Source organism: Podarcis muralis, chromosome 5 (genome assembly GCF_964188315.1).
Source record: "Podarcis muralis chromosome 5, rPodMur119.hap1.1, whole genome shotgun sequence".
Lineage (NCBI taxonomy): Eukaryota > Metazoa > Chordata > Lepidosauria > Squamata > Lacertidae > Podarcis > Podarcis muralis.
The window spans coordinates 57164376-57191426 of record NC_135659.1 but is presented as its reverse complement, the minus strand read 5'-3'; the positions used below and the strand labels follow the sequence as shown (position 1 = coordinate 57191426).

The 27051-nt window shown below is 45.0% G+C and overlaps 1 protein-coding gene across 5 annotated transcripts; it reads left to right on the top strand.

Annotated features, from left to right (window-relative positions):
* Nucleotides 1-12530: 12530 nt before the first annotated feature.
* Nucleotides 12531-26732, top strand: SMIM29 (small integral membrane protein 29). 5 transcript variants are annotated; one of them, XM_028734071.2, is made up of 6 exons: nt 14356-14506; nt 14728-14813; nt 18898-19069; nt 22632-22657; nt 23126-23231; nt 25692-26732. In XM_028734071.2, the coding sequence occupies exons 3-6, from the start codon at nt 18959-18961 to the stop codon at nt 25752-25754; spliced, it is 306 nt and encodes a 101-aa protein (XP_028589904.1). In that variant the 5' UTR covers nt 14356-14506; nt 14728-14813; nt 18898-18958; the 3' UTR covers nt 25755-26732. The 5 variants fall into 5 exon arrangements, with proteins under 5 accessions (XP_028589907.1, XP_028589904.1, XP_077785019.1 ...); XM_077928893.1 differs by having other exon boundaries at nt 14357-14506; nt 18894-19069; XM_028734074.2 differs by lacking the exons at nt 14356-14506; nt 14728-14813 and adding an exon at nt 12531-12675 and having other exon boundaries at nt 18894-19069.
* Nucleotides 26733-27051: the final 319 nt, after the last annotated feature.

The window sequence follows — 27051 nt, the reverse complement described above, 5'->3', positions numbered from 1 at the left end:
TTTTAATTTCTACTTGCTGGTTCCCCTTTATTTTTGTTAAATGCATAGTATGAGAGATGGCTTCTTGAATAGTGACAGACTGCAGCTGAACTTGCAGCTGAATTCTGCCAAGCACTTGTCTCATGTTTGGATATTATATTTTAGTGTGCCCTCTGAGAAATGAAACTGTCAAAATGGGCAGCTAATTTGAGTATAGCAGGGTGCTGCTATTTTGGGACATGAAGTTCAATAACATATATGTCAAATGGCCCCAAGATGAACTCTTGCCCCATCCTTAATGTTACTGTCCTCAGCGAGGCACATCGGCTATGAGGCCATTGAGCTCTATGGACCATGTGATGTGTGAATAGAAAGAAATGAAATTGAACCTTTAACGAAAGGTTTTTTAAAATCATTGTTAATAATTGGAATTTTCCTATCATTAAATTAAAAGAAAGGAATGAATAACTCCTTTGCTGGAGGTGAGGAAAGTAAACAACTTATCTGCTCTGTTTTTGTGCCTGCAAATGTGCATGGCTGCCCAACTGGTCAAGTTTGAGATAGGAATAGCTTCTGTTTTCAGCATAGATTTCAGGAGGCTAGGATTCTACTCCTAGTCCCAGATTTACATCAGTTGTGATACTGGGTAGTTCACAACTATGGGCAGGATCCATAGTTACATTATCAAGGATATGCATTGTATGCAGAAAGTCCCAGATATAATAGAGACATCTAGTTAAAGGAACTCAAGCCGTGAGACCTCTACCTGAGATCTGTTGCCAGAATAGAAAATACTGGGCTAGATGAACCAATGGTCTGACTCTGTATAATGTAGCTTCGTATTTGCTCTAACTCAAAATTTCATATGTATACTTAGCTATCTATGAAGTTTGTTCAGTTGATAAAAAGTTGCTAAGTGGGTTTTTTTTAGCACATATGTTTGTAAGTACAAGTATTATATTACAAAAACATGAGCACTTTCTAGTTTAACACTGGAAGGAATATGGCTTAATACCATCTTTTGTAATAACTTGTGAACACACAAATACACTTGTTTCCTCTTAAATTACAATACCTTTTATATGCTCAGCCTCTCTAACCTCCTTCCCCAATTCAGTGTAAAGGGCAATGCGTATACAATGCATTTATTGGAAATTATAGCAAATAATTCATTAAAACAACTAGTGTAATATTTACTGGGTGCTAAGGTAATCTTAATTGATCCCTTGAGACCATGGCCCATTTTAATGACCATCGTTGAGGTTGAATAAAGGCTCTGACTGCTGCTGCTTCAAGCAATGCAATTATTGTTTGTCAAAAATAGTTCAGGTTCCTAGCCTGGAGACTGTGGGACCATGGATTTCATTGCTACTATCAGTGGTGAAAAAAATACTAAAATGTGGGCTGAAATTGGTATGTAGTTAACTTTTATAGAGGGATTTCCTCTATTACATGCTAATGTATATTACACAGTGTCGTGTATTTAATGTCACAAACAGTGCACAACAAAAACACAGTATCAGAGTTAACTCGGAATCTTTAAAGATGGAGAATTTTTAAGATTTTAAAATTAAAAATGAAGATATTAATGAAAATGCATAATGAATCCTACTGTCATAAGCATTGCCTAAATGCCTAGGATTTGTAACCTGTTTTGTTTTTATTTACCACATAATCTCTAAAAGACCATGCACTTCTCTTAAGTGCCCAGCACAGAATGGGAAATGGCATCTGGAATATTTAATAAAATCTTCCCCATCCCTTTCTGTTCTGCAGCTCTTTCTTATTACAGGTAAATTCTTTTGGGTATTCAGTGTCAATTGTAATTTGGGAAATAAGTTGATTCTCAACGAAGGTGGTTCAAGAATGATAGCTTTTAATAAAAATGCGGTATACAATTGGTGGTTAGAGTGTGGCAAAAGAAGGTTTGTGCCTTTCACGTAGCACGTTTAGGAGCTTTCTTTAAGAGTTGGTCAGTGCTTATGCCAACCACATTTCAACCTGTGCATGACACTCACACAAGTACTATAGACTGGGAACTGTACAGCTGCTTCCCCCCAAATTTACAAAAAAAAACATTTTTTGCTGGGATAAGGAAATTTGTCTTGATGCTTTTGCTACACTAAAGACAACAGCAACATGGTTAGATGAGGGTACTGGCACTGGAGCTGAATTGCTCCAAGTGTTAAAATGTTTAAAAGGTCACAAAATGGTGCAGCAAGAGGGAACATCTCACTCGTTCCATCACAGGTCATTCCCAGAAGGTGCTTGTAACACTTGTGTATCCACGACTAACAGTGCTCTTTCTCAGGGAAGAACTGCATGTATCCAAATACAAAATATTGTAATGTGCCGATTGAGAAATGAAATGAAAAATCCCTTTACAGAAAGAACATCTTGAGAAAAGTCATGAGAGTTGGGTACTGCAATACAGTTGATTGCACAGAGGGGCTTTTGGTGGTCCCATGCCAATCAAGGTAGAGGGTGAAACCAGAGTGGGCAGAGCAATGGGTCAAAAGTGGGCAGAGCAATGGATGGGACTCTAATCTTGTACCATAAACTACATTGCAGTCATGCACGGAAGTCAGATTTCTATGCAGACACACACACGCACATAAACCTAAGCGGGCAAACGTCACATTTCAAAAACACATTCCAGACAGGCAAAGTACTTGAGGAGGGCATGGAGCTGGGCTGGTGGGAAGTGTGGCATGGTCAGAGGTTTCCCCCAGGTTTTCCCATCTCTGATCTCATTTGGTGTCTTAAACCGTTCTGCATTAGTGCTTTCAACAGTTAGAATTTGTACCAATAAAACCTCGAGAGTTTTGGGTTTAGTTCTCTGTGGTTGTACCTCAATCACTCACAGTGCTTTGTGCTATCTTAAGGACATTTCACTTCATGGAAGTAACTCCCATGAATTCATTGGGACACTGCCAAGTAAATGGTCATAGTTTGTGGTGTGTGCATGCACTTGCTGTAAGACTTGGCTTGGAGTTGTATGTACCTTTTCCACTGTCCATATGGCCATGAGTTATATTTGGCTCTGGCTCCCAGGGGTGTGTGTATACATGCATGCTTATGATGAAATCGATGTGTGCTGCTGCTGCTTCAAACATTGCAGTGTGTGTAGCACTTTGTAAATTATGAAGCAGTTCTTGCTCAGTTCATTACCTTGTGTGCTGTGCTTGAAAAAACAGTCTCCAAGCTCAAACAAAAGAAGAGTCCGAGAGAAAGGTTAAGGATAAAGGCAAATACAATATGAGGGGAAGCAACTGCACATTGTCAGTGGTTCCTGCCTGAGACACACAAGTAGGACTAGCACACTGCATTAATGTTGGAATCATACCGCCTGCCCTGAGGAATATATTGGCTTCAGTATTAGCATTCCAATGATTGGTTTTCAGTAATGGAGATAGGAGTGCCTGGTAAATACCAACGCATATCAGAATAGGAACATGTTAGATGATACTGCTAATACACCACAGTTAGCCTTGGGCTGCATGGGACCCTCAGCCGTTTTATTTTTAGCCATCCTGGCTAATAATAATTGATAGGTCTCTTTCCCATTAATTACTTCTCTCCATAAGTTAGGAGGGGGTGAAACTTGGGACATACAAACTGTGTGTATGTGTGAACTGGGAGAGGTTTTCAAAAAGTCAAAATCCTCTTGGTGATGCTGGTCCTATTTGAAAGCCAGGTTTTTCGGAGGCAGCACCTTAATAGAACTCTCCCCGTAGGCAAGTGCAAGTGTTTTCAGTGCCACCAGAGGGCTGACACCTAGTACATAAGCTTTCCAGGGAGCATTCCTTGAAATTGATTGCCTTTATTTTTAGCTGTGATTAAAGGGGAGGGAAAACCTCAGCTGTAGTTTTCTTCTATATGATGATAAATTGTTGATCTCATCCTCCTAAACTTGTTGGGTACTTGGCTGCAGTCCTCACCACCTCTGACTATTGGCCATGCTGACTGGGACTGCTGGCAGCTGGGGGCCAACATCTGCAAAGCCACAAGTCATCCCTCCTCCCTCCCAGCCTTAACGATGGACATCTTCCCTGCTTTTCTTTAAGGGTGCATTTCCTCTGCAAACCTTCCTCTCCCTGCCCCCCTCTGCAGGTCTATTGACACGCCTTCTGTTGCCCCTTCATGCCATATGCCTTAGGAATGGGGGCAGTCTCCGATCAGGGCACACGCCCTCTAGGGAGCCTTTTCAGGATCACCAGCAAGGGATGCCTGGCATGTTCCTCCAAACTTGGCTTCGGCTTCCAGCTGGAGAGCAAAGCCGGGGGAGGCCATCAAGAGGACCGATGTGGGGAGGAGTTCCTTGGGAGAGAATAGTTAACTGCAAGCTGTGGAACCAGAGTGGGGCGCATCAAGGGAGATCCGATTCCACTTAGGAGGTTGGCAAACTGCGTATATGGGCCGGGCGGGCTGAATAATACCTTTTCAGACAGAGCTGCAGCTTCCGCGCCAAGACTTGTTGGCTCTTGCCTACTTTGTTGCCTGGATGGAGAGCAGAGGCTCTCTGCTGCCCAAACACTGGAGTTGAGAATTGGGTAGAGACTGCAGTGCTGGATTTACGTATAAGCTAAACAAGCTATAGCTTAGGGCCCCACTCTCTTGGGGGCCCCCAAAAAATTTAAAGGAAAAAAACCTGGATGTACATTTCCAAAATATAAGATAAGTTCAACAATTACTTTGATAAAATACATATCATGTTAAGTGCAAATGGCTTTAGATACCTGTTAGGTCCATAAATTATCATATAGCATATATTCAACGCAAACAACAGTGACAGTTTGTTGTTGACAAAGGACAGCTGGGCATATAAAGGGCCCCATTACCTTTAGTAGCTTAGGGCCTTATCAAACCTAAATCCGGTCCTGTTAGAGAGGCCGCTTACAACTTTAAAGCTGGGCACAGTGGATCTGGTTTTGATCTGAGCAACGGTGCTACGGGGTGGTTAGTCTTTCCCTTGTGTTTTCTGTTTCCTCGTCTGCCAAGCTATTAGTTACCCTGCTGCACTGGGGCGGGGAGGGGAAGGAGAGAGAGGAAAGAAAAAGATACAGGCAGCAATGCCATGCAGCTGTCAGGGCCACCATTGTTGGGGTTTGTGTGTCTGTCTGTCCAGCCTGCTAATCTATCACCACATGCACGTTTATGTGTCTGTCAACACCGCAACGTAGAGAAATGATCAAACCTTGCATCACTTCCACGAGGTCTTTGTGGTTTACAGCCTGACTTCTCAGTCAAACGATTAATGGATCTGTGCCCCAAGGTAATTTTCAGTTTAGGCGGGTTTCCCCATGTATCCAGCACACAGGCACGTATAAATCAAGCGAGGTGGAGGAGGAGAGTGGGAGGGAAACTACTGTAATTTCTACATTGATCATTGCTACTTTGGAGTGGAACGGGATTATTTCAGGTAGCTCAGCCAAAGATGTTAGGACACCAACCCCTTTCTCCAGAATTCTCTTTCTTCCTCAAAAGACTCTGTGCTGATGTGGGTAGTCCTCTGCACCAGGTTTTCAGGGGCTGTGGCTATTTCCTTAGTGTATCACATTTGTACTAGTGTTAAATATATCATGCAACCAGGACACCCCACTAAATGACCCTTGGGGTCCCTTCCAACTCTATGGTTTCCTTATATGTGAGCCAGCCTTAGCCACATGGATCATGGGTAGGGAACCTCAGGCCCAGAGTCCAAATGCAGCCCTCCAAGCTTCCTGTAGGTCACATAACTCACCCACCCTGCTCCATATTCCTAGGTGCTTTTGCCTGACTGGAATGCAACCTTAAACTGTGACAATGCCTCATGCTTGCCCGAATGGAGAGATTTGTGTTTTGGGGAGGGGGTTGTGACAAACAAGCAAAAAACTAAAATGGAATGGAACGGAAAGGAGGGGGAGATGACTCAAATGTTGTCTACTTTATTGATGTAGAATTAATAGAATCATAGAACTGCAGAGTTGGAAAGAGGATCATCTAGTATAACCCTCTGTGATCAGCAGCTGAGGTGGGGTGTTCTCCACCGCTGGGTGTGAGGCGCCTCACAGCCAGAGGGTGGGCGGCAGCATTGCCACCGACTCTCCTGCTCTTCTGCCCTGGGCCATGCCTGTTTGTGCCCCCTCTCAAAATTGCGGCGCCACGGCACCCCCCACGCTACGCCTCTGCCTGCAATGCAGGAATCTCAGCTAGATCATACAAGACAGGTGGCCATCCAAGCTTTGCTTAAAAACCTCCAATGAAGGAGAGTCCACCAAGTTATGAGAGAGTCCGTTCCACTGCCTTAACAGCTTCCTGTCCGAAAGTTCTTCCTGGTGTTTAGTCAGAATCTCCTTCCTTATCACTTGAAACCATTGGTTCAGGTCCTACTTTCCAGAGCAGGAGAAAACAAGCTTGCTGCATCTTCCATGTGACAACCCATTTGTGTCTGTTGCCCCACTCATAATTGGCACTGACTCTGTAAACCAGTGGCATGATGTGTCTTCTGGAAAGTTGCCCATAAAGAAATAAGGCCCTTGAGCTAAAAATATTTTTTTCCTGCCCATTTGTAGACAAAGGATCTCTACACAAATATGCTGGGACACACAGCAGGACCTCCTCCAATTGAGTCAATACGCCTCTGAATAGCAATTGCTGGGAATCACAGGTGGGCAGTGTGCTGTGTGCGCAGGTCCTGCTTGTGTTGCTTCTCACAGGTATCTGGTTGGTCACTCTGAAAACAATGTTGCACTAGATGGGCCCCTGGCCTGATCCAGCTGGCTTTTTTTTTATGTTCTTTTGACCAGCATGTTCAAACGGAAGGAGATGGTTCTTCATGCATGGTGGTCCTAAACCGTTTAATAAATGCAAGTAATTTGTGACTGAGCAAGCAGGATCCATGGTTGCCAAGATAGCATGAACAAGCCCTTTGCGTGTTAACTCCACACTTGACAAATTTTGACTTTCAGCCGCCAAGGAATCTCTGAGGCTCTTTCACAAGGCAGAGAACTTCCAAAAGTCCTTTGCTGTGCTGTAGCCTAGAAATCATTAGGGGGTTCACAAATTCACTGGATTTCAGCAAAACTGTTGACTGATTTTACAGACAAAAACAGCAACACTTTGTTTTCTGCTTTTATAAATGGAAAAATCTCTGTGCATTCTGTAAGTTTGGGCTTGAAGGACACATGATAAATTTGGGATGATTTCTTTGGTGAATTGCCAATGGCTGCAGAAAAGTGAAGTCATTCTTTTGGCAGCAGAACCCTATTTGGGTATCCAAAGTGCTTCTGTCCTCTTGCTACATCTATCTTTATTGTCCTGTTGCCATGTACTAGCAATAAAGGCACAGTACTGTAAAATGCTTGTTTTTCCTGAGGATTTCTAAGGAGTTGTATAGAAAACACTGAAGGAAAGAAAACCCCATGAGGAAATGTTAGATCTGTGCTAAAAGCATTAGCTGTATGCTCTGAAACCATTGCCAATGGAGTTTTATTCTCCAACGCCATTGAGGTCACTGAAAAGATTAGATCTGTTTCCAGTTCCCATGAATGCCTGTTGGAGGTGAGGAATCAACGCTGGTAAACAAAAAGCCAGTGACTGGGCTAGCACGAATTAGCCTGTGAAGTTATATAAACAAGAGGCAGCTCATTTGCCTCCAAAGAAACCATGAGGTATGTTGGGAAGTATTCCCCCCATGCCTCTCTTTTGGACTATGAACACCAGATGATGTAGCTTCTATCCATGGACATAGGGGGCTGATTATGAACTTCCTGGTTGAATAACAGCAGCCAGAGTCTTGCCAGCCCATAGAATTAACTTATTTTAAAAATGGGAAAGCAAGATGTGTTTCCATTTTAGTTTTGCCCTAGGGGTTGTATACTTCCCTTGTTTCCCTCCTCTTTCAATTCTTCCTGTCAAGTACTAATTGCATTTACAATGTCAATTCTTATTATGATTCAATAGTTTTAACATTCTCCCACAGGAGCTGACAGCCTCCGCAACATGCTGCTGATTGGTGAGCTCACTTGATCCCTCAGCTTGGGCAAGGGAAAAACTTCACTTGGTCTTAAGGGTGTGGGGAGAAAGCCTTTATCACATTAACCTGGTTGGCAACTGTGCCTGAGATAAGCCACTGAAGTTATTCAAGGTGAATGCAGTTGGCGCTCAAGGAACTGAATGCTGCAACTGGCTAGAAATGTTAGCCAAGGACAGAATCTGCAGCCTTGTAAGGAGCTTAGATTTATGTTTTTACTGATAATACTTTGATATGGCAGCGATAATAACACTGCAAGAAGTACCTGTGGCAAAGTAGTTGCAGCAGTGTTTGGGTAATGAGAGACACAACTTTTGGGGCTGTTTCTCGGCTCTGTCCAAATGCCGCAACGCTGCAGCTTTGCATTCATAATGCTTTGATATGGTGATAGTAATTACGCTGTAAGATGTACTTGTGGCAATGCAGCTGCAGCAAGCTGGGTTATGACAAAGATCACCACAGAAGAAGTGCAATGGTCTTGGGCCATTTCTCTTCTCTGTTCCTCTGCTGCAATTCTGCAGCTTCATCATACCTTTCTTTTTCTCCTGGGCTCTGCTCTATTCTTTCTAGTAAGGGAATTGCTGCTCCATTTTCTCTTTTCATTTTGCTGACACAGCATGGGTTTAGTGCCTATGAATGTCACTTCTATGTTTATCAGGCAAGTAGCCATTATGACCATGTTGAGGAAAGGTGAAGTGGGTTGTTAGAGAAAGAGAGAATGTTGTGGCAATGATTTTTAGGTGTTTAGTGCCATCAGTTCTAAAATGCCGTGCTACAACCTTTTGAAACCCCCGGAAGATTCTTTAAGAATTTGCTTGCACAGCTCCTGCCTGCCTTTTTTTTTTTTTTTCGTTGGCAGCACTAGGATACTTGACTGTTCAGGGAAGTTTAATGGATGGTATTCACCTAAGCTTTACTCAGTTTAGACCTATCAAAATTAATGGACCTTAGTCGTGTTCATTAATTTCAGTGGGTCTACTCTGAACAAAACTGAATACTACCCAATGCTCCTAAGTAAGCTGCAGTCTTTGGAGGAATGCTGAGCTATGTAACGTTGGTTGTAAGCTATTGAGTTAATGGATCAGTTGAAATCATAAGTACTTGCTTTGACACCATCTATCTGCAGTCTCGTTTATCATATTTTAGGTGTTGTGAAACAGGATGAAGCCCAGGCCAAACCCTACTCCCCTGAGGCTCTGAGGGTGGAGGAACTACCAAGAGGACCTCCTCAGCACTCAGGAAAGTCTGTAGGAAAGGATATGCTCTTTCAAATATTGGGTGCCTGAGTCATTTAGGACTCACATTAGTTGTTAATGTGAGCACCATGAATTGGGCTCGGAAACAAATTGACAACCAATGCAGCTGTTTTAAAACGGGTTATAAACAGAACCCTAGCCAGTAATCTAGTTGCTGCATTTTGGACCAGCTGAAGTTTCCAAGTCATCTTCAAGGGCAGCCCTACATAGAGAACCTTGCAATAATCCAATCTAGAAGTTACTGGAGCACGGAGTGCAATGGCCAAGCTAGTTCTGTCCAAAAGAGGTTGTAGCTGGGGAATCAGCTAGAGCTGCAAAAAGGCACTCCTAGCCACCAAGGGCACCCGAGCCTCCAGTGAAGTGTTGAATCAAAGAGCACCCCCCAAATTATGAACCTGCTCCTTCCAGGGCAGTGTAACCCCTGTTCAGGGCAGGATGTGAGAACCTGAGACACATAGCACCTCTGTCTTTCACTCATTGTTGTTTTTGTATTTTCACTTTACTACTGATTTATTGCAGGAACAACCACTGGGAGTACCTCTATCACTGTGACAGCTGTACTTCTCAAAATAATAGTACCTCTGGAAAATTAAGCACTTGTAGAACATTAAAACATGTGGTCCAGTCCTTATGGGACTGTACATGTCTCATATATGTAGGTGGATAACTGCTTGTTTGAAAGTGCTCTTAGCACCTCAAAGTTACCACATACACATAAATGCTATGCACCTGAGAGAAGGTTACAAACAGATGCTCCTCCTACTGTATACTTTAGGTGGTATATATAACATTTAACTAGTATTTCATTCTAAGCCTTTGCGGAAAGAAAATTGTAGGCTGTAAACAATTTTTGGCATTTCAGAAAGAAGCAACTTCCGAGAGTGTCCTCCTAAAACAGTATTCTGTACTCCTTTACTAGCTATAATAGAATGTGAGACACGGTAATCAGTGTGGAAAGGGGGAATAACACCATATGGCTGAATCAGAAGCAAAGTAGTTACCATGGTAGTAGAAGCACACAGAGCCACTCCAGGAAGGAGAAATATTATGCAATCATATAATTAGAAAAAGTGGTTGGATTAAAAAAAAGTGCATATAGCATTAAATCTTATTATATAAACTTGCTTCATTGTTATAACAGAAAATTACCCATAACTTTTCATTTTTTAACTCCCTTATGACTGAGAAATTATTTATCTAATTTTTATTTGTTTAGTTTTATATAAAAGGGCATCTACTATATGTATCATCCTGCTAGTGATATTTGAGGTGGAAGAAGAAGAAATAAACCATGTTGTTTTTATTGTAAACGGAAATAATATTTATGGCCATATGGCTAAAGATGTACTGTACTTTAGAACTGCCTTGTATGGTATGTGTTTACCCTGTTCTTAGAAACAGACTTGTGGCTTCAAAGCTTGCTTGTTATCCTACCTATTCTTTTCTCCTAGGGCCCCCTTTCCCCCTCCTAAGTCCCAAAATTAAGACAGATGCACCCAGTGCTCTGTGCTACATTTGAATGGGTGAAGAAGGGTAGTTCCAAGTATGATCCATTTTTATCATTCTTTAAAAAAACATTAATATTTTAATTGGTTTCTTCATTTTATCCAGCACATTGTAAACTGCACATCATGGCAATAAAGATCAAATTCCATTACACCAGTAAAATACAAATGAAAAACTTCAAAAACCAGAAATAACATTATCTGTGGTACACTGCATACCAAGAGGGCAGATGACTGACAACCAACTGGAACATGGTGACCATTCCATATTTAGTGTTGCAGCGGTATGCTAAAATGTGCTTTTGTGCATGGAGACACTTATAAATGTTCAAATGTTTCCTCGCTATAAATTCACTGGGTTGTCTTAGCAAACCAGTCTCTGCATATATATTATTTGGAAGAAACTGATTTTCTGGATCCATTTCAATCGGGGTTTAGGCTTGGTTTTGGCACAGAAACTGCTTTGGTTGCCCTGTATGATGACCTCTTTCGAGAGAGAAACAAGGGAAACATGTCCCTGTTAATTCTTCTCGACCTCTCAGTGGCTTTCAATACCATCGACCATGGTATCCTTCTGGAACGACTCTCCAAACTAGGGGTGGTTGGCACCGCTTTGCGGTGGTTCCAGTCCTACTTGGATGGTCGTTCCCAGAGGGTGTTGCTTGGGGAATGCTTTTCAGCCCCATGGAACCTTCAATGTGGGGTTCCTCAGGGCTCAAGCCTATCCCCCATGTTGTTTAACATCTACATGAAACCACTGGGTGGGGTTATCTGGAGGTTTGGAGTACGTTGTCAGCAGTATGCTGATGACACTCTGTTCTATTTCTCCTTTACATCTGCAGGTGAGGCAGTGGAAGTGCTGGACCAGTGTCTTACCTCAGTAATAGACTGGTTGAGAGCCAACAAACTGAAACTCAATCCAGATAAGACTAAGGCACTGTTAGTGGGTGGTTCCCTAGATCAGATGGGTGGGAGATTGCCTGCTCTTGGTGGGGTTACATTTCCTCTGAAGAAGCAAAGTTGCAGCTTGGGGGTACTCCTGGATCCTTTGCTGTTGCTTGAGGCTTAGGTGGCCTCAGTGGCTTGGAGTGCCCTCCATCAGCTTCGGCTGGTGGCCCAGCTGGTGGCCCATTTGGACAGGGACAGCCTACCTACTATTGTCTATGATCTGGTAACCTCAAGGTTAGATTACTACAATGCATTATACGTAAGGCTGCCTGCCTCTGTAGATGGTTTGGAAACTTCAGCTAGTACAGAATTCAGTGGTCAGGTTGCTCACTGGAGCAAGATGGTTTGAGCATATTACACCAATCCTAGTCTGACTGCACTGGCTACCAATTAGTTTCTGGGCTCAATTCAAAGTTCAGGTTTTGACCTATAAAGCCTTAAACGGCTCTGGACTGCAATACCTCAAGGGCCACCTCTTTCCATATGAACCTACCTGGACCCTGAGATCATCTTCTGAGGCCCTTCTTTGTGTGCCTCCTCCTTGAGAGGTTCAGAGGGTGGCAACACGAGAACGCCCCTTCTCTGCAGTGGCTCCTTGTCTGGAATGCTTTCCCCAGGGAAAGTCGCCTGTCGCTTTCATTATACACCTTTAGGCCTCAGGCAAAAACATTCCTTCTTAACCAGGCCTTTGGTTGATTTGATTGACATCCTATGCCCTTTTAAAATGTAGGGTTTGGGGGGGGGGCGTTATTGGGTTGTTGTTTTTATTTTGAAAATATATTTGGCAATTTACATTCAGGAGGACAGGGTGCATCCTAATTATAATTTATATCTCTGTCGCTTCTTCAGCCTCCAAGGAAAGCTATACAATGAAGGTGCCAGATACACCTCTTTCAAGAAGGAATCCTGCAGCTTTGGGGCCACCAGAGTGCCCCCTCCTGGCCACAGCTCTTTCAGTATATGGAATATGGAGGTAACAATAATAACCCACTCAGCACTGTCGTACATATTTTCAATATAATGCATAGGAGGCGTGCTGAATATGACTTGAGACTTGCACCCTCTTGTGCCAGGGGGACATACTGTATTTCATTTTTATAATCTGAAAATCTCCCTGTCCTTACGCTGTAGTCCTGTTACTCACTTTCCTGGGAGTCTGCCTCACGGAACTAAAGGGAACTTCTGAGTAGAAACGCACAGCTGTGCGCCATTCATTCATTATTATTATTTTTAAAAGCACCATATTCTGTACAGTATACCCTGGCAGGTGAGGCTGAAAGGTCACCTGGCCTCTCTGTCTCCGCCGCATTTCTCTGCGCGCGCATTCCTCGCCTCCGGCTTCCTCGGAAGACAGGGCTGGGGGCGGGACGAGGGGCTCGCGGCTGCTCCTCCCCTCCGCCTCCCCTTTGTTGTACCGCGTATCCGCGTTGGCGTGGGGATGCGCGCGTGCGCCAAACGAATTAAGCGTCAGCTGCGCGCGAGAGGGGGCAACAGGGGGTGTGTCGTCTCTTCCTAACCCCCCCCCCGCCAAGAAACAACATATTTTGTCTCCCGAACCACTTTTTCCTGCCCCAACCTTCAGTCCTAGAATACGAGGAGGCGGAGAGCACTGGCCTTTCCCCTCATTGTGCATCTAAACAGCCTGGCCGCGCACACGTCTGGGACTGGGACTCACCTTGGCAGAAAGGTTTTCTGGGTCCTTCCCTTTTCGTTTTATACGTAAAGCAGCGACAAACATGCATTTTAAATATAACCCTTTTTTCAGAGCCCCCTCTAAAAAAAATGCGTGCCTTCGCCCCTGTCCCACGCATTCATACAGGCAGCCACCAGCGACGCACAATTTCTAAAAAGAAGACCACGTGAGCTCTAGCGTAGGCTTTCCTCAGCCTGATGCTCTCCAGTTGTTTTGGACTACAATTCCCATCAGCCTTAGCTAGCAAATGAGCCTGCATTTGCTAGCTAAGGCTGATGGGAATTGTAGTCTAAAACATCAGGAGGGCACTAAGTCAGGGAAGGCACTCTAGTGGCTGACAGTGTGATAAACACACTGGGCATAAGAGTACTGTAGGAGTGTTTCAAAATACTTAAAGGATTCAGGGCCCATGGAGGAAATGTCTAAAAGACCTCTGGGAAAATTAAGGTAGCAGGTGTCCCACTGGCACTGCATTTTGCAGCATACCCAGCAAAGTAAACAAAAGCACACACAGCTTGTTTAGAGCTAAAAGCAAAGCTCTCAGGAAGGATCAGCTGGGATGGTGTTTAGGATAGCAGCAGCAGCAGCAGCATCCTCTTCCGAATCCTCATTACTAGAGTATCATAGTAAATTACCATAACCGAGTATGGTTGGATTACTATGTTAAGGTGTTAATTTGCTGGAGACAAATTAGGAACTCCAATCCTTGTGAAGCTGGTTTGAGAAACAGCACATCAGGCCGTAGTACCTTCTTGCAAAATACGGGCTGCATACGCATTTCGGATAACATCGTTTGAACACGGATAAAAACGCAGTGAGTGCGCAGTAAACCGGAGTGTGAACACAACCTGAGTACAGCAATCTCAAAAAACCAGCCTGATGCTTTTCGTCATTACGGCCTTCCTTCGGGTTTATTCAGGCGCCTGCTGCCCTCTACCGTCCCCAGTTGCCCATGGCACGTTGTCCTGCCCACGCTTGCCCGGGCCCGGCTCCTCCTCGCCCCTCGAGGATTGGCCGCGGCTCTTCTGGCTCTGATCTGCGCTGTCAGTCACGCGCTTCTCGGCTCTTCCTGGTGGCGGCTGGAGGGGCGTGAGCGGCGGCGGCGGCGCAGGTGAGGAAGCGATTGATCGCCTGGCCGGGGCGGGTCTGTTTGGAGCGATCGGAGGCGGCGGCGGACGGGGTTGCGGTGGGACGGGGGTTGTAGCAATGAAAGCCAATGGAGAGGTGGATTAGACGAGAAGGAAGAGCTGGCGTGGAAGAGGGGGCGGCGGAAGCCTGGCGAGCAAACACCGTAACCGATTCTTCGGCGCGCGGTCCTTTTCTCTCTCTTAGGTTCGGGAGAAAGGAAGATGGATCCCTAACTGGGGCCGTGACAGTTCCCGGAGCTGTTGTCGTGGGCCTCCGGGAGTGCTGGAGGGGTAAGCTGTCTTGCTTGGAGTCGGAGAAAGGGGTTTAAATTTGCTGGGCAAGGCTTGGCCCTCCCCGGATTTTGGCCCCAGTTGCCAAGTGACGCTGCTGGGATTGCGCTGTCGTTGCGAATCGCTGTTCCGCGTCCCTGCATAATTATGCAACCTAATCCTCTGTGCTGCTGCATGTTTTTACTCGGTTGCATGCGCCACGGAATTAAGGGGGGCTTATTCCCGAATAGAAAGGCGCACAGCGCGGGACTGCAGCCTTGGAGCCCGATTCTGAGCATCCCTACTCGGGAGGAAGTTGTTTGTTAAACTGAGGTTGCTTCTTTGCGTGTAGGATTGCAGCCTGTGAGCACTGGGAAGCTGGACGTGACCTGGCGTGGAAGGAAGGCTGGCTGTAGGGGAGCCGTTTCTGAAATGAACTACGATGGGAATCAGCTAGCTAGCTAGCCGCACGCTGGTGAATGCAGATTTGAAGCCCAGGCCTGCCATAGTTCAGGGCCGGCCAATGAACCTGTGCTCTTGAGAGTGTACTGGAGTCCTTTAGTGCGAACAGTTTGGTTCCTTTTGGGAGCGGGGCCTTGTTGCTCTTTGGGTATACTGTTGAGGGACCTTCTACAGCCCAAGGGCCATATTACCTCCTAGGGATGCCAGTGGCGGGTGAGGAGAGCATATATAAAATATATATTTGCACAGTAGGCTTGTTTCTGTGCTGCACACACTCTTACTCACATCCCTCTGGTTTCCCCAATCCAGACAAGCAAGAAGCATTGTCAGAATTCCGTGAAGTGTGTGTGGGAGGGCGTTATTGGGGTGGTTTTTTTGTTACTATGGTATGTATTTGTGTGTGTTTACATTGTAAACCGTCCTGTGATCCTTGGATGAAGGGCGGTGTAGAAATTTAATAAATAAATAAGTAAACAAACAAACGAATAATATTTTGCCACACTCGAGGAGAGTGCAAAGAAGGGCTGGGGAAGGTTTTAGCTTGAGGATTATTATTAAACCAGCCTGTGAATTGTAGCTTTGTGAGGGGACTAGGGGGTCTCCTAACAACTCTCTCCGCACTCTTATCAAACGACAGTACCCAGGGTTCTTTGGGGGGGTGTGTGCCATGGCTGTTTAAAGTGGTATGATAATGTTTTAAACGCATAGTGCAGATGGGGCCATAGTTAGGTGAACTAACAGTTCCCCCTAGGTAGTGAGTAGCTTTCCAGACATACGTTTCTCAAACCACTCTGCAGCACACTGGTATACGTGCAGGTCGGCTGATTGCAAGTTTTTGACCTCTGATAAGCCTTATAGAGTTAACTGCAATATTTTACTTGGGCGATAGCACATTACCCCTTCCCCGGTTTTAATCTCATTGTTGCACAACTGCCTGGTGTTGATAAGGAGGAATGATCAGCAGCACCAACGTTTAATGTGATGACATTTCCCTCGTAAAAATTTACTTGGGTTGGCAGGCTAGGACTTGGGTGACCAGATTTCAAACCTCCACTCAGCCATGAAGTTTACTGGATTGGGCCAGTCAGTCCGCAGCCTACCCTACCTCACAGGGTTGTCGTGATGATAATATGGAGGGCAGAGGAGAGGCATGTATGAGCTCCTTGGGGGGAAAGGTGCGATATCAATGGAGCAGCAATCATCCTCATCCTCTTCCTCATCCTTTGAGAACTTACTCCAAAGTACCTTGCTGCCCATCCTAAAGCTTGAGGAAATGTGAGGAGACTGGGGTGGAAACTGTTTGACCAAAGGACTTGTGCCCTTTGGGGGAGGGGCTCCACATAGAACTTATGCCACACGGCTTACTGTATCTCATGGCCGGAACCAATTCAAAGCTAGGTTGCGGCCATAACTCAGGATTAGACCCATATTTCACTTGCATTTAGGATGAACTAGTTTTGGGGAAACGACATTCTCCTTGCAGTGTCTGAGGATCCCTAAGATAGGAACTGGTTCCTTGTGCAGATGAAAATCAAAATGATGAAAGGGGAGTCCTCCGAAAGCTTCTGAACAGGTTGTCTTGACACTGTGTATTCTCTGGAAATATTAGGAACCTAGGAAGTGGCTTTATACTGAATCAGGACTTTGGCCCATCCAGTTTAGTATTGTCTTACCCTGGCTGGCGGTGGTCCTCCATGGCTTCATATCCCCAGAAATGCCTGGGATCGAACCTGGAACCATCTGTGTGCAAACCATGCCCCCCCCAGCTTTTCTTAAGGCACAGCTGCCCTGCTCTCTTGGCAACAGGTCTGTAAGTGGTGACCTTCTGCTTAGCCAGTAGCACCTCTGACTGTGCCAGTAGTGTAGATTTTGGGGGCCAATAGATGTGCCCTTAAGCACACAGCTTGTTACTCTCTCCCGCCCCCAATTAATTACAGGGCTTGGGGAGCCTGATTATCACTCTGAAGGGAGACTTCGCTCCTGCACTAAGAGCTCCTTGCCTACTAGGGGTGTACCTAGGGTTGGGTTGGCCTCTGCCAAGGGCACAGGCCCAGGGGGTTGCAAAAAACACTAGGCAAGGTGGAGAGAGCCAATGATTGCCAAGGGTGCAAGGGACTGGGAGTGTGTGTGATACAGCTCCTTGCTAAGGGCGCAAGGAAGCCTAGGTGCGTCTCCACCTCCTTTGTTCTGCCCGGACACTGAGGTCCAGCTCCGAGGGCCTTCTAGCAGTTCCCTCGCTGCGAGAAGCCAAGTTACAGGGAACCAGGCAGAGGGCCTTCTCGGTAGTGGCACCCGCCCTGTGGAACGCCCTCCCACCAGATGTCAAAGAGGAAAATAACTACCAAACTTTTAGAAGACATCTGAAGGCAGCCCTGTTTAGGGAAGCTTTTAATGCTTAATAGGTTATTGTATTTTAGTGTTCTGTTGGAAGCCGCCCAGAGTGGCTGGGGAAACCCAGCCAGATGGGTAGGGTAGAAATAATAATTTTTTTTAATTATTATTATTATTATTATTATTATTATTATTATTATTATTACTACTACTACTACTACTACTACTACTACTACTAGTTATGCCTCTGTTCCCTACAGACCCTCTTAGGTGCTGAGATTAGCAGAGGTTGCCCTCTTGGTCGTTCTGCCACCATCAGAGGGGTGGGGGTGGTGGCAGCATCCCAGGAGAGGGCATTCTGTGTGGTGGCCCCTAAGCTGTGGAACTCCTTTGCAAAAGTCCCCTTGGCACCATCATTGTACAGCTTCCAGAGTGAGCTGAAAGATGTGCCTCTTTACTTTGGCTTTTGACACTTTAGTTATATCTTTTTAGGACCCAACTTATATTTGTGATTGTGAGTTGTTTTAAACAGTGTTTAATATTGTGTTTTAATGTTGTAACCTGCCCTGGGCCCTTAGGGTGGGTAAGTAAGAATAACAGTAACAATAATAGCTTGTAAGTCACTTTGGGTTGCACTGGGCAAGATAAAGCACTTAACAACTTTATTTAAATTATTATTATTAATGGGGTTCCCTCCCCTCCCCTCCCTGGATTAGGAGGGACCCTTTTTGCTTAAAAAAGATGGTTTTTGACTTTTTGGTTTGGACTGATGGATGGAGCAAATTAAGATGACTGAACTGGGAGTTGTGCTCTGTATACATTGCAGGGAGGTGCAGGTGGTGCTCTCCCTTTCCTCCTGCCCCCCCCCCCCCAACTGGCAAAACAAGCCAAACATGGCTGAATGGGCAAAACTTCCAGTCCTGTACTGCTGTGTTTGCAGTGCTCTTGTCCTTCCTTTCCATTGGAGCAGCTTCTTCCACATCAAACTGCCTTGGGGCAAACAGCATTGCTTAACAGAGCAGTAGCAAAGAACCTCCTCACTTGCCTTTTAATCCTTTATCTTGCTTCAGACACTGTGGATCCATGCCTCGAGGCTAAATACCACTTAAAAGGGTTTTATTCACCCCCACTGTAGTACCGAATCTAATGCGAAGGGGGACGGGAACATGTGACTGGCTTGTGACTTAATGTACCGCCTCATGCACAGTTGTTGTTTTTTTTTGGGGGGGGGGAGAAGGAGAAGAGAGGATCATGGCTGCTTGAAGAATGTGTTTTAATCTTTTGACTGTTTGTTTTTGTGATCGCCAGGCAGACTGTCCGATGAAGACGGAAGCTGCTTTGCTGTTTCCTCTTGAGCTACAGCTTCCTATGCCATGAGTAACACCACTATGCCCACCTCTGCTGGGCCGCCCAACGACTCCTTGGTGGGCTATGTTCTGGTGCCATTTTTTCTTATCACTGTCGTCGGAGTCATCGTAGCTGTGGTGAGTTGTCTTGAATTCAACCAGATGAGCTCCAAATGCTACACATTTATTTACTGGGTTTCTAATATGGTCATTAAAAATAATCCGAGAGCAGAGTGCAATCTAATAAACTAACTTCCTTCCTTCCTTCCTTCCTTCCTTCCTTCCTTCCTTCCTTCCTTTCTTTCCCTCCCTTTCTTCTTCTTCTTCTTCTTCTTCTTCTTCTTCTTCTTCTTCTTCTTCTCCTTCTCCTCCTCCTCCTCTTCCTCCTCCTCCTCCTCCTTCTTAATTTGCTTTATTAGTGGATAGTTCAGTTGGTTAGAGCATAGTGCTGATAACATCAACAATGCAGGTTCGATCCCCATATGGGACAGTTGTATATTCCTGCATTGCAGAGGGCTGGACTAGATGATCCTTAGGGTCCCTTCCAACTCTACGATTCTATACTGAAAGAAAAAGGTCTTTAGGTGACTTACAGAAAGGTTAAAAGCCAAAATGGCTTAACTTCATTAGAACTTCTCAGACAACCTAGAAACAAACCCAGCAGGAGAACTTCAAAAACAGCAGCAGCCAGAACATTTCGTCCGATAGGCCATCAACAAGCTTGTCACAAACTGTGCAAATGCCGGGGAGATGAAATAAGTTTTAATCTGGTGCTGAGGTGGATGGTGCCACCACTGAGAAGAGCATTCCACAGAAGGGGAGCCACCACCAAAAGCCCTTCTGTCTTGTTGCCACCCTCTGAACATCTCTCAAAGATGGCACCCAGATGAGGGCCTTTGGAGAAAGGTTCCTATTAGGAGAGGTCCTCTAAAAGACATTGGGGTCCTAATCACAACCAGTACAGTGGTACCTTGGGTTAAGTACTTAATTCGTTCTGGAGGTCTGTTCTTAACCTGAAACTGTTCTTAACCTAAAGCACCACTTTAGCTAATGGGGCTTTCTGCTGCCGCTGCGCAGCCGCAGCAGATTTCTGAAGCAAAGTTCTTAACCCGAGGTAATATTTCTGGGTTAGTGGAGTCTGTAACCTGAAGCGTATGTAGCCCGAGGTACCACTGTACTTTGAATTGAGCCAGGAAACAGAATAGTACATAAGTTATATAAACCAAATCATACTTTGAAACATCAACAGTAGCAAAACACGCTGATCTAGTGGGGCAGCTTTGCCCATCTTTACCAACAACAAGTTAAGCAGAGGCTTAGGTTCAGAAATGTATTTTTATTACAGCAATGGAATACATGGAGCTGCCCCTCCTCCCCGAATCCCCCCCCCCCCCAAAGTATAAATCCCTGAGCAAATCTCTTGTAAAAGTAGCTGGTTCAAATCAAGCGGCTGGGCAGCTGGCTGTTGTCTCGGTATTTGGTTCTGGCTGCAGCTGCGCTTCCGTTTCTTACCAGCGGTGTTGCCAAATTGGTCTCAGAAACTGTTGAGGCTCATCTGGAATTAGCATGACATCTGGTGAGGTGCATGGGTGGGTGCAGTGAGGAGCGCTTGGTCTGTTTGGCTGATGCTTTGCTTGTTCTGTGGCGAGAGGAACATTTGACTGGTTGTAGAGCCCCATAAAGGGAGATGGGTGAATGGGGAAGCTTGGTCATTCACTGTGTCCTGCTGAGCCTTGCCACCTTTTCTGCCTTCTCACTTCTGCATTATAAAGTTGCACCTTCTTTCCAAACCATTTCCCCTTCCTGTTGAGCTAGAAGGCAGCCAAACTCCCCTGCCCTGCACTACAATAACCTTTAGTTTTTACTTAACCCTACTGGAATCAGGCTGCTAAGCAGAAGTGGGCAGAAGGTAGAGCTAGATCTCCAGATAGATCTCTGGGGGAATCTGAATTAGATTGGCATGGGTTTGCGATTCCCAGCTGCTTAGTAATAGCAACATCAAAAATGGCTTTTCCTACCTAGGTTAGGCTGCTGAAATGAAGAATGCTAGCCAGTGTGGAAGAACAGTGAGCTCAGTTCAGTTCTGAAAAATAGAAGGCTGGTTTTGGAATGTGCTTAGAGGCCCATTGAATTCAAACGTCACCTTTTGCAGCTGGCTCTGGTTGCAAATTAGATTTAGCAATTAGGTTATTAAGCCAGGTCTAGATAAAGTTCATGTACTCATTTAACTGGGCACCTGAAATTAGATACTGCTGTATAAGGGTTGCTTTCAGTGACGTAATTTGTAGCTGGGTATAGGTACCTTGAGTTAAACTACACAATTGCTGATCTGGTTTTGAAGGAAGCACTTCCTTTCATTTTAAGTTTGTCTTAAGAATATAGAAGGAGTAAATGGGAAAGGACTGGGCTCCTGTTTTGAAGTACAGTATTTTAAAGGCAGAAGCTCGACATGAGTGTGTCCTTCATAATTTACAGGGCATACATATTATTTATTTACTTATCTGAAGTGTTTTCATCCATATGGGCGGCAGCTTAGTGGCAGGTCCCAGGTTTGATTCCTTTCATCTCCAGGCAGGGCTGGGAGAAGCCCTTTTCTGAAACCCCGAAGAGTTGCTGCCAATCTGTGTCAGGTAGTACTGAGCCCAATGAACCCAATGGTCTGGCTCTGTCAAAGGCAGCTTCCTATGTTTCTGCTCTTCAGCCAAAAAAGGCTCCCAGAGTAAACTGCAAATTTCATTAAGACACTCCCTGCCCTCAGGCATACCATGAGAATCATCATCATCATTTATTTGTACAATCTAAAAGACACATAACAAAAGAAAAGCAGTATTGGGAGAGAGGAGGAATAAAGCACTTGAGTATGACTCTTGAGAATCTTGATTCTTTCCCTGCCCCAAGTGGAGGGAATTTGAAATATTTCCCTGTTCTATGTTAAACAGGAGCCAGATGGGCGGGGTATAAATAATAATTATTATTGGACAAACCCACCATTTTAATGTGTTAAATCTGGCCCTTGTGACTGCCATTTCCCTTAAGGATGCCCAGAAGCTGTGGACTTAAAATAAGCAGTTTCTTCTTTTGCCTTTGCTTCGCCTAAAAAATGGATAATGGGATGGGACTTTGGGCTTATTCGTACTTCTGCTTGCGACGTGCCTAGAAAGGGGGAGCAGTTTCCCCCTTGCCCTGCTCCTTTCCAAGGGAAAACCCGCTCTTTAGTGATAGTCCAGAACAAACAGCAATCTGGGGAAAACCCAAATTGCCATTTGCTCCAATTAAGTGCTGAAGAGCGGTTTTCCTCAGGGGAGACAAGTGTGGCTAAGCCCTTTGTTTCCTTTCAGCGGAAAGGGCTAATGGGGAGTGCAGTGTGCTTTGCGAAGCTCCCTCCTTGAGAAGGGGTATGAAAATATTTTAAATAAATAAATAGATACTGTCATGGAGCGGCTTCTCTTGATATCTTTGTTGTCATCCAATACCGAGAGCCAGGGGTTCTCATGCTGCAGCCTAATATCGTGTGACATCGCCATTGTCAGGTTTGCTCCTTGTCTGCGGACGGGTGTAGGAAATGCTTCTCCTGCTGCTGGCGTCTGTTGCCCTGTTAATCCTTTTCTTTCTTGTTCCATGCTTCATTCCTCGAAAGGAGAAATAATCCGTAGACGCTCTGTATGCTTCTCTCATGGCTGTTTCTCTTTTCACATTGCAGATGATGTACATTCAGAAGAAGAGAAGGTAAGGGGCCTGTGCTGGGTGGCCAATTAGTTTTCGTTGGAAATGAGGAGTTTGGGGTCATATGGCTCTTCAGAACCAACTTTTCTTTTCTTGCTCAAGAAAACGGCTTTTGTCTCTGCTTGAGAACACAGGAGCTTTTGTGTGCAAGGCTATCAGCTGTTTATTTAGCTGGTTCTACATATGATAAGTCAGTTTCTATGCTTTGGGCAGTTTATGGGATTCTTTGAGATCGACTCATGCTAATTATTTGTGTGGGTGTGTGGAGATTAATAGTATTTTAACTATTGCATGCCCCTTCCCTTTCTACCTGGGGGAAATGGTTTCTGGGAATAGGGGTGGCTTTCAGTGCAGGGAAACACTTTTCCCGCAAACTAATCTATCCACCCTAATTTTGCATTTGCTCCTGTATAAAAGCCAGTCGCCACATGGGAAAGTGGTATCATTTCTTTCTGCTGATCTGTCTCTCAGGTATGACCGGTTACGCCATCACTTGCTGCCGATGTACAGCTATGATCCTGCAGAGGAGCTCCATGAGGCTGAGCAGGAACTTCTGGTGGAGCCAGAAGACACAAAGGTGAGCTTACTTGGGACCTACAGAATCATAAAATCGTAGACGTGGAAGGGTACCCAAGGGCTATCTCATCCAAGCCCCTGCAGTGCAGGAAAAAAGTCTGATCCTCTATCAACTGAGCTACCAGGCTTGATTTCAAATTTTCAAGAACAAACTACAGTGGTACCTCGGGTTACAGACGCTTCAGGTTGCAGACATTTCAGGTTACAGACTCCACTAACCCAGAAATAGTACCTTGGGTTAAGAACTTTGCTTTAGGATGAGAACAGAAATCGTGCAGCGGCGGGAGGCCCCATTAGCTAAAGTGGTGCTTTAGGTTAAGAACAGTTTCAGGTTAAGAACGGACCTCCAGATACGAGAGACTTAGCACATAGCTCTGTAAATCAAGAAAATCTTTAATAAAAATACATTTTAAAAAAAAGAACGGACCTCCAGAACAAATTAAGTTCTTAACCCAAGGTACCACTGTAATATGATTAATTAATTGCAGGCCCATGCAAAATACCCTTACCTCTCAAACCATCCATCCTTTGGGGCATTTCTCTCTCTCCACTCACATACCAACTATCCATTAATGCACCCACCCAGCTCCCTTCCTGCATTTCTTTCCTTTTCTGCATCTCGGGAGAGACAAGGTGTTTTCCGACGAACAAAATGGCACGGTGCAAAAGGGGGAATAGGCCTGTGCAGCAATTTTGTTAGGCAGATTAGAGGGCAAGGCCTTTGGAATAAGGACCTCGGGATCCTTTCTGAAATGGGTTCACATAACTCTGTCGGGAATTTCTTGGCCCTGGGCAAGGAAGTATTTTGCAAGCATGAATCCAGTGGGATCCATGCTTACAAAGCACACTCTCTTCATGTGGGGAGGAGGGTGCCTCTCCCAGGCAGGAAAGCCATGGGTGGAGCCTGCCAGAGATAACAAGGGCTGCATAGCATGCAGCTGAGAGTTGCCCCACACCTGGTGTAAGACGCATGTGCTTCTTAACTTTGTGGTTTTGTGATTTGGATGTGGATTGGTTCCAAGGCATATAAGCACCACATTTTAAAGCAATCTTTCACTGGATTGGCTCTTTTTGGTGTTCTTCCATAGATCAAAGATGACTCACTCCAATAGAAAAAATAGTGGCTGCACCCATTCACCCAATAGAAAAAATAGTGGCTGCACCCATTCTTAGCGTTTTAGTACATTAGAGCTGGGGTAGACATCTTTTGTGTGTCAAGGACTGCATTTGCACAGGGTTTTTGAAAATGTCCCCGAGTCTTTCCATCTTCAGCCTCTTATGTGAAAAACAGCAATGGGGAGGGGGTAGCATTTAGAAAAATGAGGTGCTTAGTTCTCTGGCATTTCCAGCTTACTGTTTGTCAGTTTCTGGAAGTTTGAGAACCATTGCATTAAGCCATTGGAATGCCACAGACAAGCACTACACCTGAGCTACCATTTAAAGGGTGTGGTCAAAGCCTAAAAGCAGCCAAGCATATGTTTAATAATGCTAACCAGCATGGAGTTTTGATGAAAATTGGGTCAGTGACCCAAGCAATACCTAATTTGTGCAGGGATTCTTCTAGCAAAGAAGTGTCTACAGCTTTTATGAGTAATCAGTATCTATGCCGTTGTGTTAATAGTGAGCTTGGTTTTAAGTTCATCTGCCCCTTTTCATAGTTACATAATGAAGACCGCAACCTGCTAACAGAAGCATGAAAATGCTTTAACCCTACTGTGGCTTGTGGGGAGTGGAGGAATCTCAGGTTCTTGATCATTTGGGGATTTTACTGCTTCTTCAACTGTGTGCAGGGCCTGGGGCACGTGCCTAGGACCCAGAATCATTTTTGAAGCCTTGGTGTCATTGCCTTTTTTTAATGAGCAAAACTTAACACGCCTGCATTGTCTGCAGAGTTTTGCTAGCTCAATGCGTTTTGGAAGATAGATGCAATACAGGCAACTGTGCGGTTGGCGTGCATGGTGCAAGCTCTCTTCCTGCTACTGTTCCACCCAAAGAATAAAAAATGGAAGTTCAGTTTCCGTTGGTCTAACCACCACTTCTACCAGCAGAAGCCATGTTGTGTCTAGAGCTAGTTATGTAAGGTGTCCCATAATAGAGATGTTCAGCAGAAATTTAATTAGTGCGCTGGTAGAATCAATTCTCGTACTCATTTTGGTAAATGTCAATTGCCTTTTTACTTTGAGCAGTGAACTCGCAGTGTGTCTGCTTTCTCTTTTCTGACTCTGGCATGATGCAGGAGATTTCCAGTCAATCAGCTGATTTGGCTCAAAACTGTGCAAGGAGAAAAACAATCCCTTTGAAACAGAAACTGCCAGCTGATTGCTCTCAGTTGCAAATATAAGACTGCTCTGTTGTGCTTTATTCAGTGTTTATTCTGAGAAAATGAGACGATTGCTGATGAAGGTATGATGGATGTACTTGATCGGGTGGATGCAATGAAAGTGTCTATTGTACGTTGCAGGTGATGCGAGCCTGGGGAGGATATCAACCCTACCGCCCTTCTTTTATGGATGTGAAAGCTTAATGCTGCTCAGCTCAGACCAACGACAAGTTGTGGACACATGACCTCATCTACTTGGCATGCATGCCAACTTTAAGTACTCTCAAGGGCCATTAAGTTTGAACCTACTGCCTTTCTTTCCACTTGAGAACTGTGTCCTTTTGCCTAGGTTCCTAGTGAGGGAGGTGAGTAGGTGTGGGTCCCTGCTGCCGACACACTTGCCTGTGAAGATTTGGGCACAGAGCAGCCTAGAGAGTTGCACGTTTGGATCTGGAAAAGCTCTGGCTTGGCATGGCATTCCTATTTCATTTGAGATGGATATAGGTGGAGGTTCTGAAGCTCCTGACACTTCAGGTACTATGAACTACAGTCCCGAAAGGCTCAGCTTTATGAAAAACATACAAAACCCAACTGACCTCTGCTTCCTTTTGTGACAGCAGTGTCATAGCCGCAGCAGTTGTGACATTACAGTGCAATTGCTAAATGCCAGCTATCCTAAATGTCTCCATACATAATGAATACATCACTTGGTCGCTGGGTTCCCGTGATGTGCCCCCTACGGAGGCAGGGAAAGTGAACACGTTGCACAGCTAATCTTTTGTTTTGGGGTGTGTGTGTTATAGTATTATATCCTTCATTTTACAGTTGGAAACATGTGGTAATGAACATGTGCCCAACAGTGTATCTAGGGGGATGCAGTTTTGCTGGGAGCACCATGCAGGGAGCACAGGGTTGGGGAACCTGTAGCTCGCCAGAGGTTGTTGGACTCCCATCATCCCCAGCCAGTTTGGCCCAGTGGTCACTGGTGATGGAAGTGGTACCCCATCAACCTTTGGAAGGTCACAGGTTCCTTCTTCCTAGTTAGTATGTCAGTTAGAAGGGGCCTTAATATATTTCTTCAACCAAGCGTTTTAAGTTGAGTTGGGTACTTCTTTCTACAATGACGATTTTGTATCTGGGTGCTTGTCTTTGTTTTGTAAATAAAGTTTGCCTTGAACAGGAGCATCTCTGGCAAAACTTCGAGCTTTTCCTGTAGCCTGTAATGCTTTATAACTTACCTTTAACCCAACTACAGCGGCTTAAGCAAGCGCTGGGGGCAAGATACATTGCTGGCCTTGCCGAAGCAGAAAAGACATTGCCATTGGTTGGCTGCCAAGCTGGGAACTAGCTATTGAACGTAACCTATTGGCATGATTAAGAGCTTCACAGGTGACTTGGGCAATACATGTATTTGAACTGTTTCCTTTGCCTTTCTCTTTCCCTTTCTCTTGTCCCAACAAACAGTGTTTCAATCTTCAGCGTTCTGCCTATCCACCATGGT

Coding starts and splice junctions, on each gene's coding strand:
- SMIM29 (XM_028734074.2), top strand. CDS start 18,959: ATGAGTAACACCACTATGCCCACCTCTGCTGGGCCGCCCAACGACTCC. Junction 22,658..23,125: donor TACATTCAGAAGAAGAGAAG/GTAAGGGGCCTG, acceptor TCTGTCTCTCAG/GTATGACCGGTTACGCCATC. Junction 23,232..25,691: donor TGGAGCCAGAAGACACAAAG/GTGAGCTTACTT, acceptor TGTACGTTGCAG/GTGATGCGAGCCTGGGGAGG.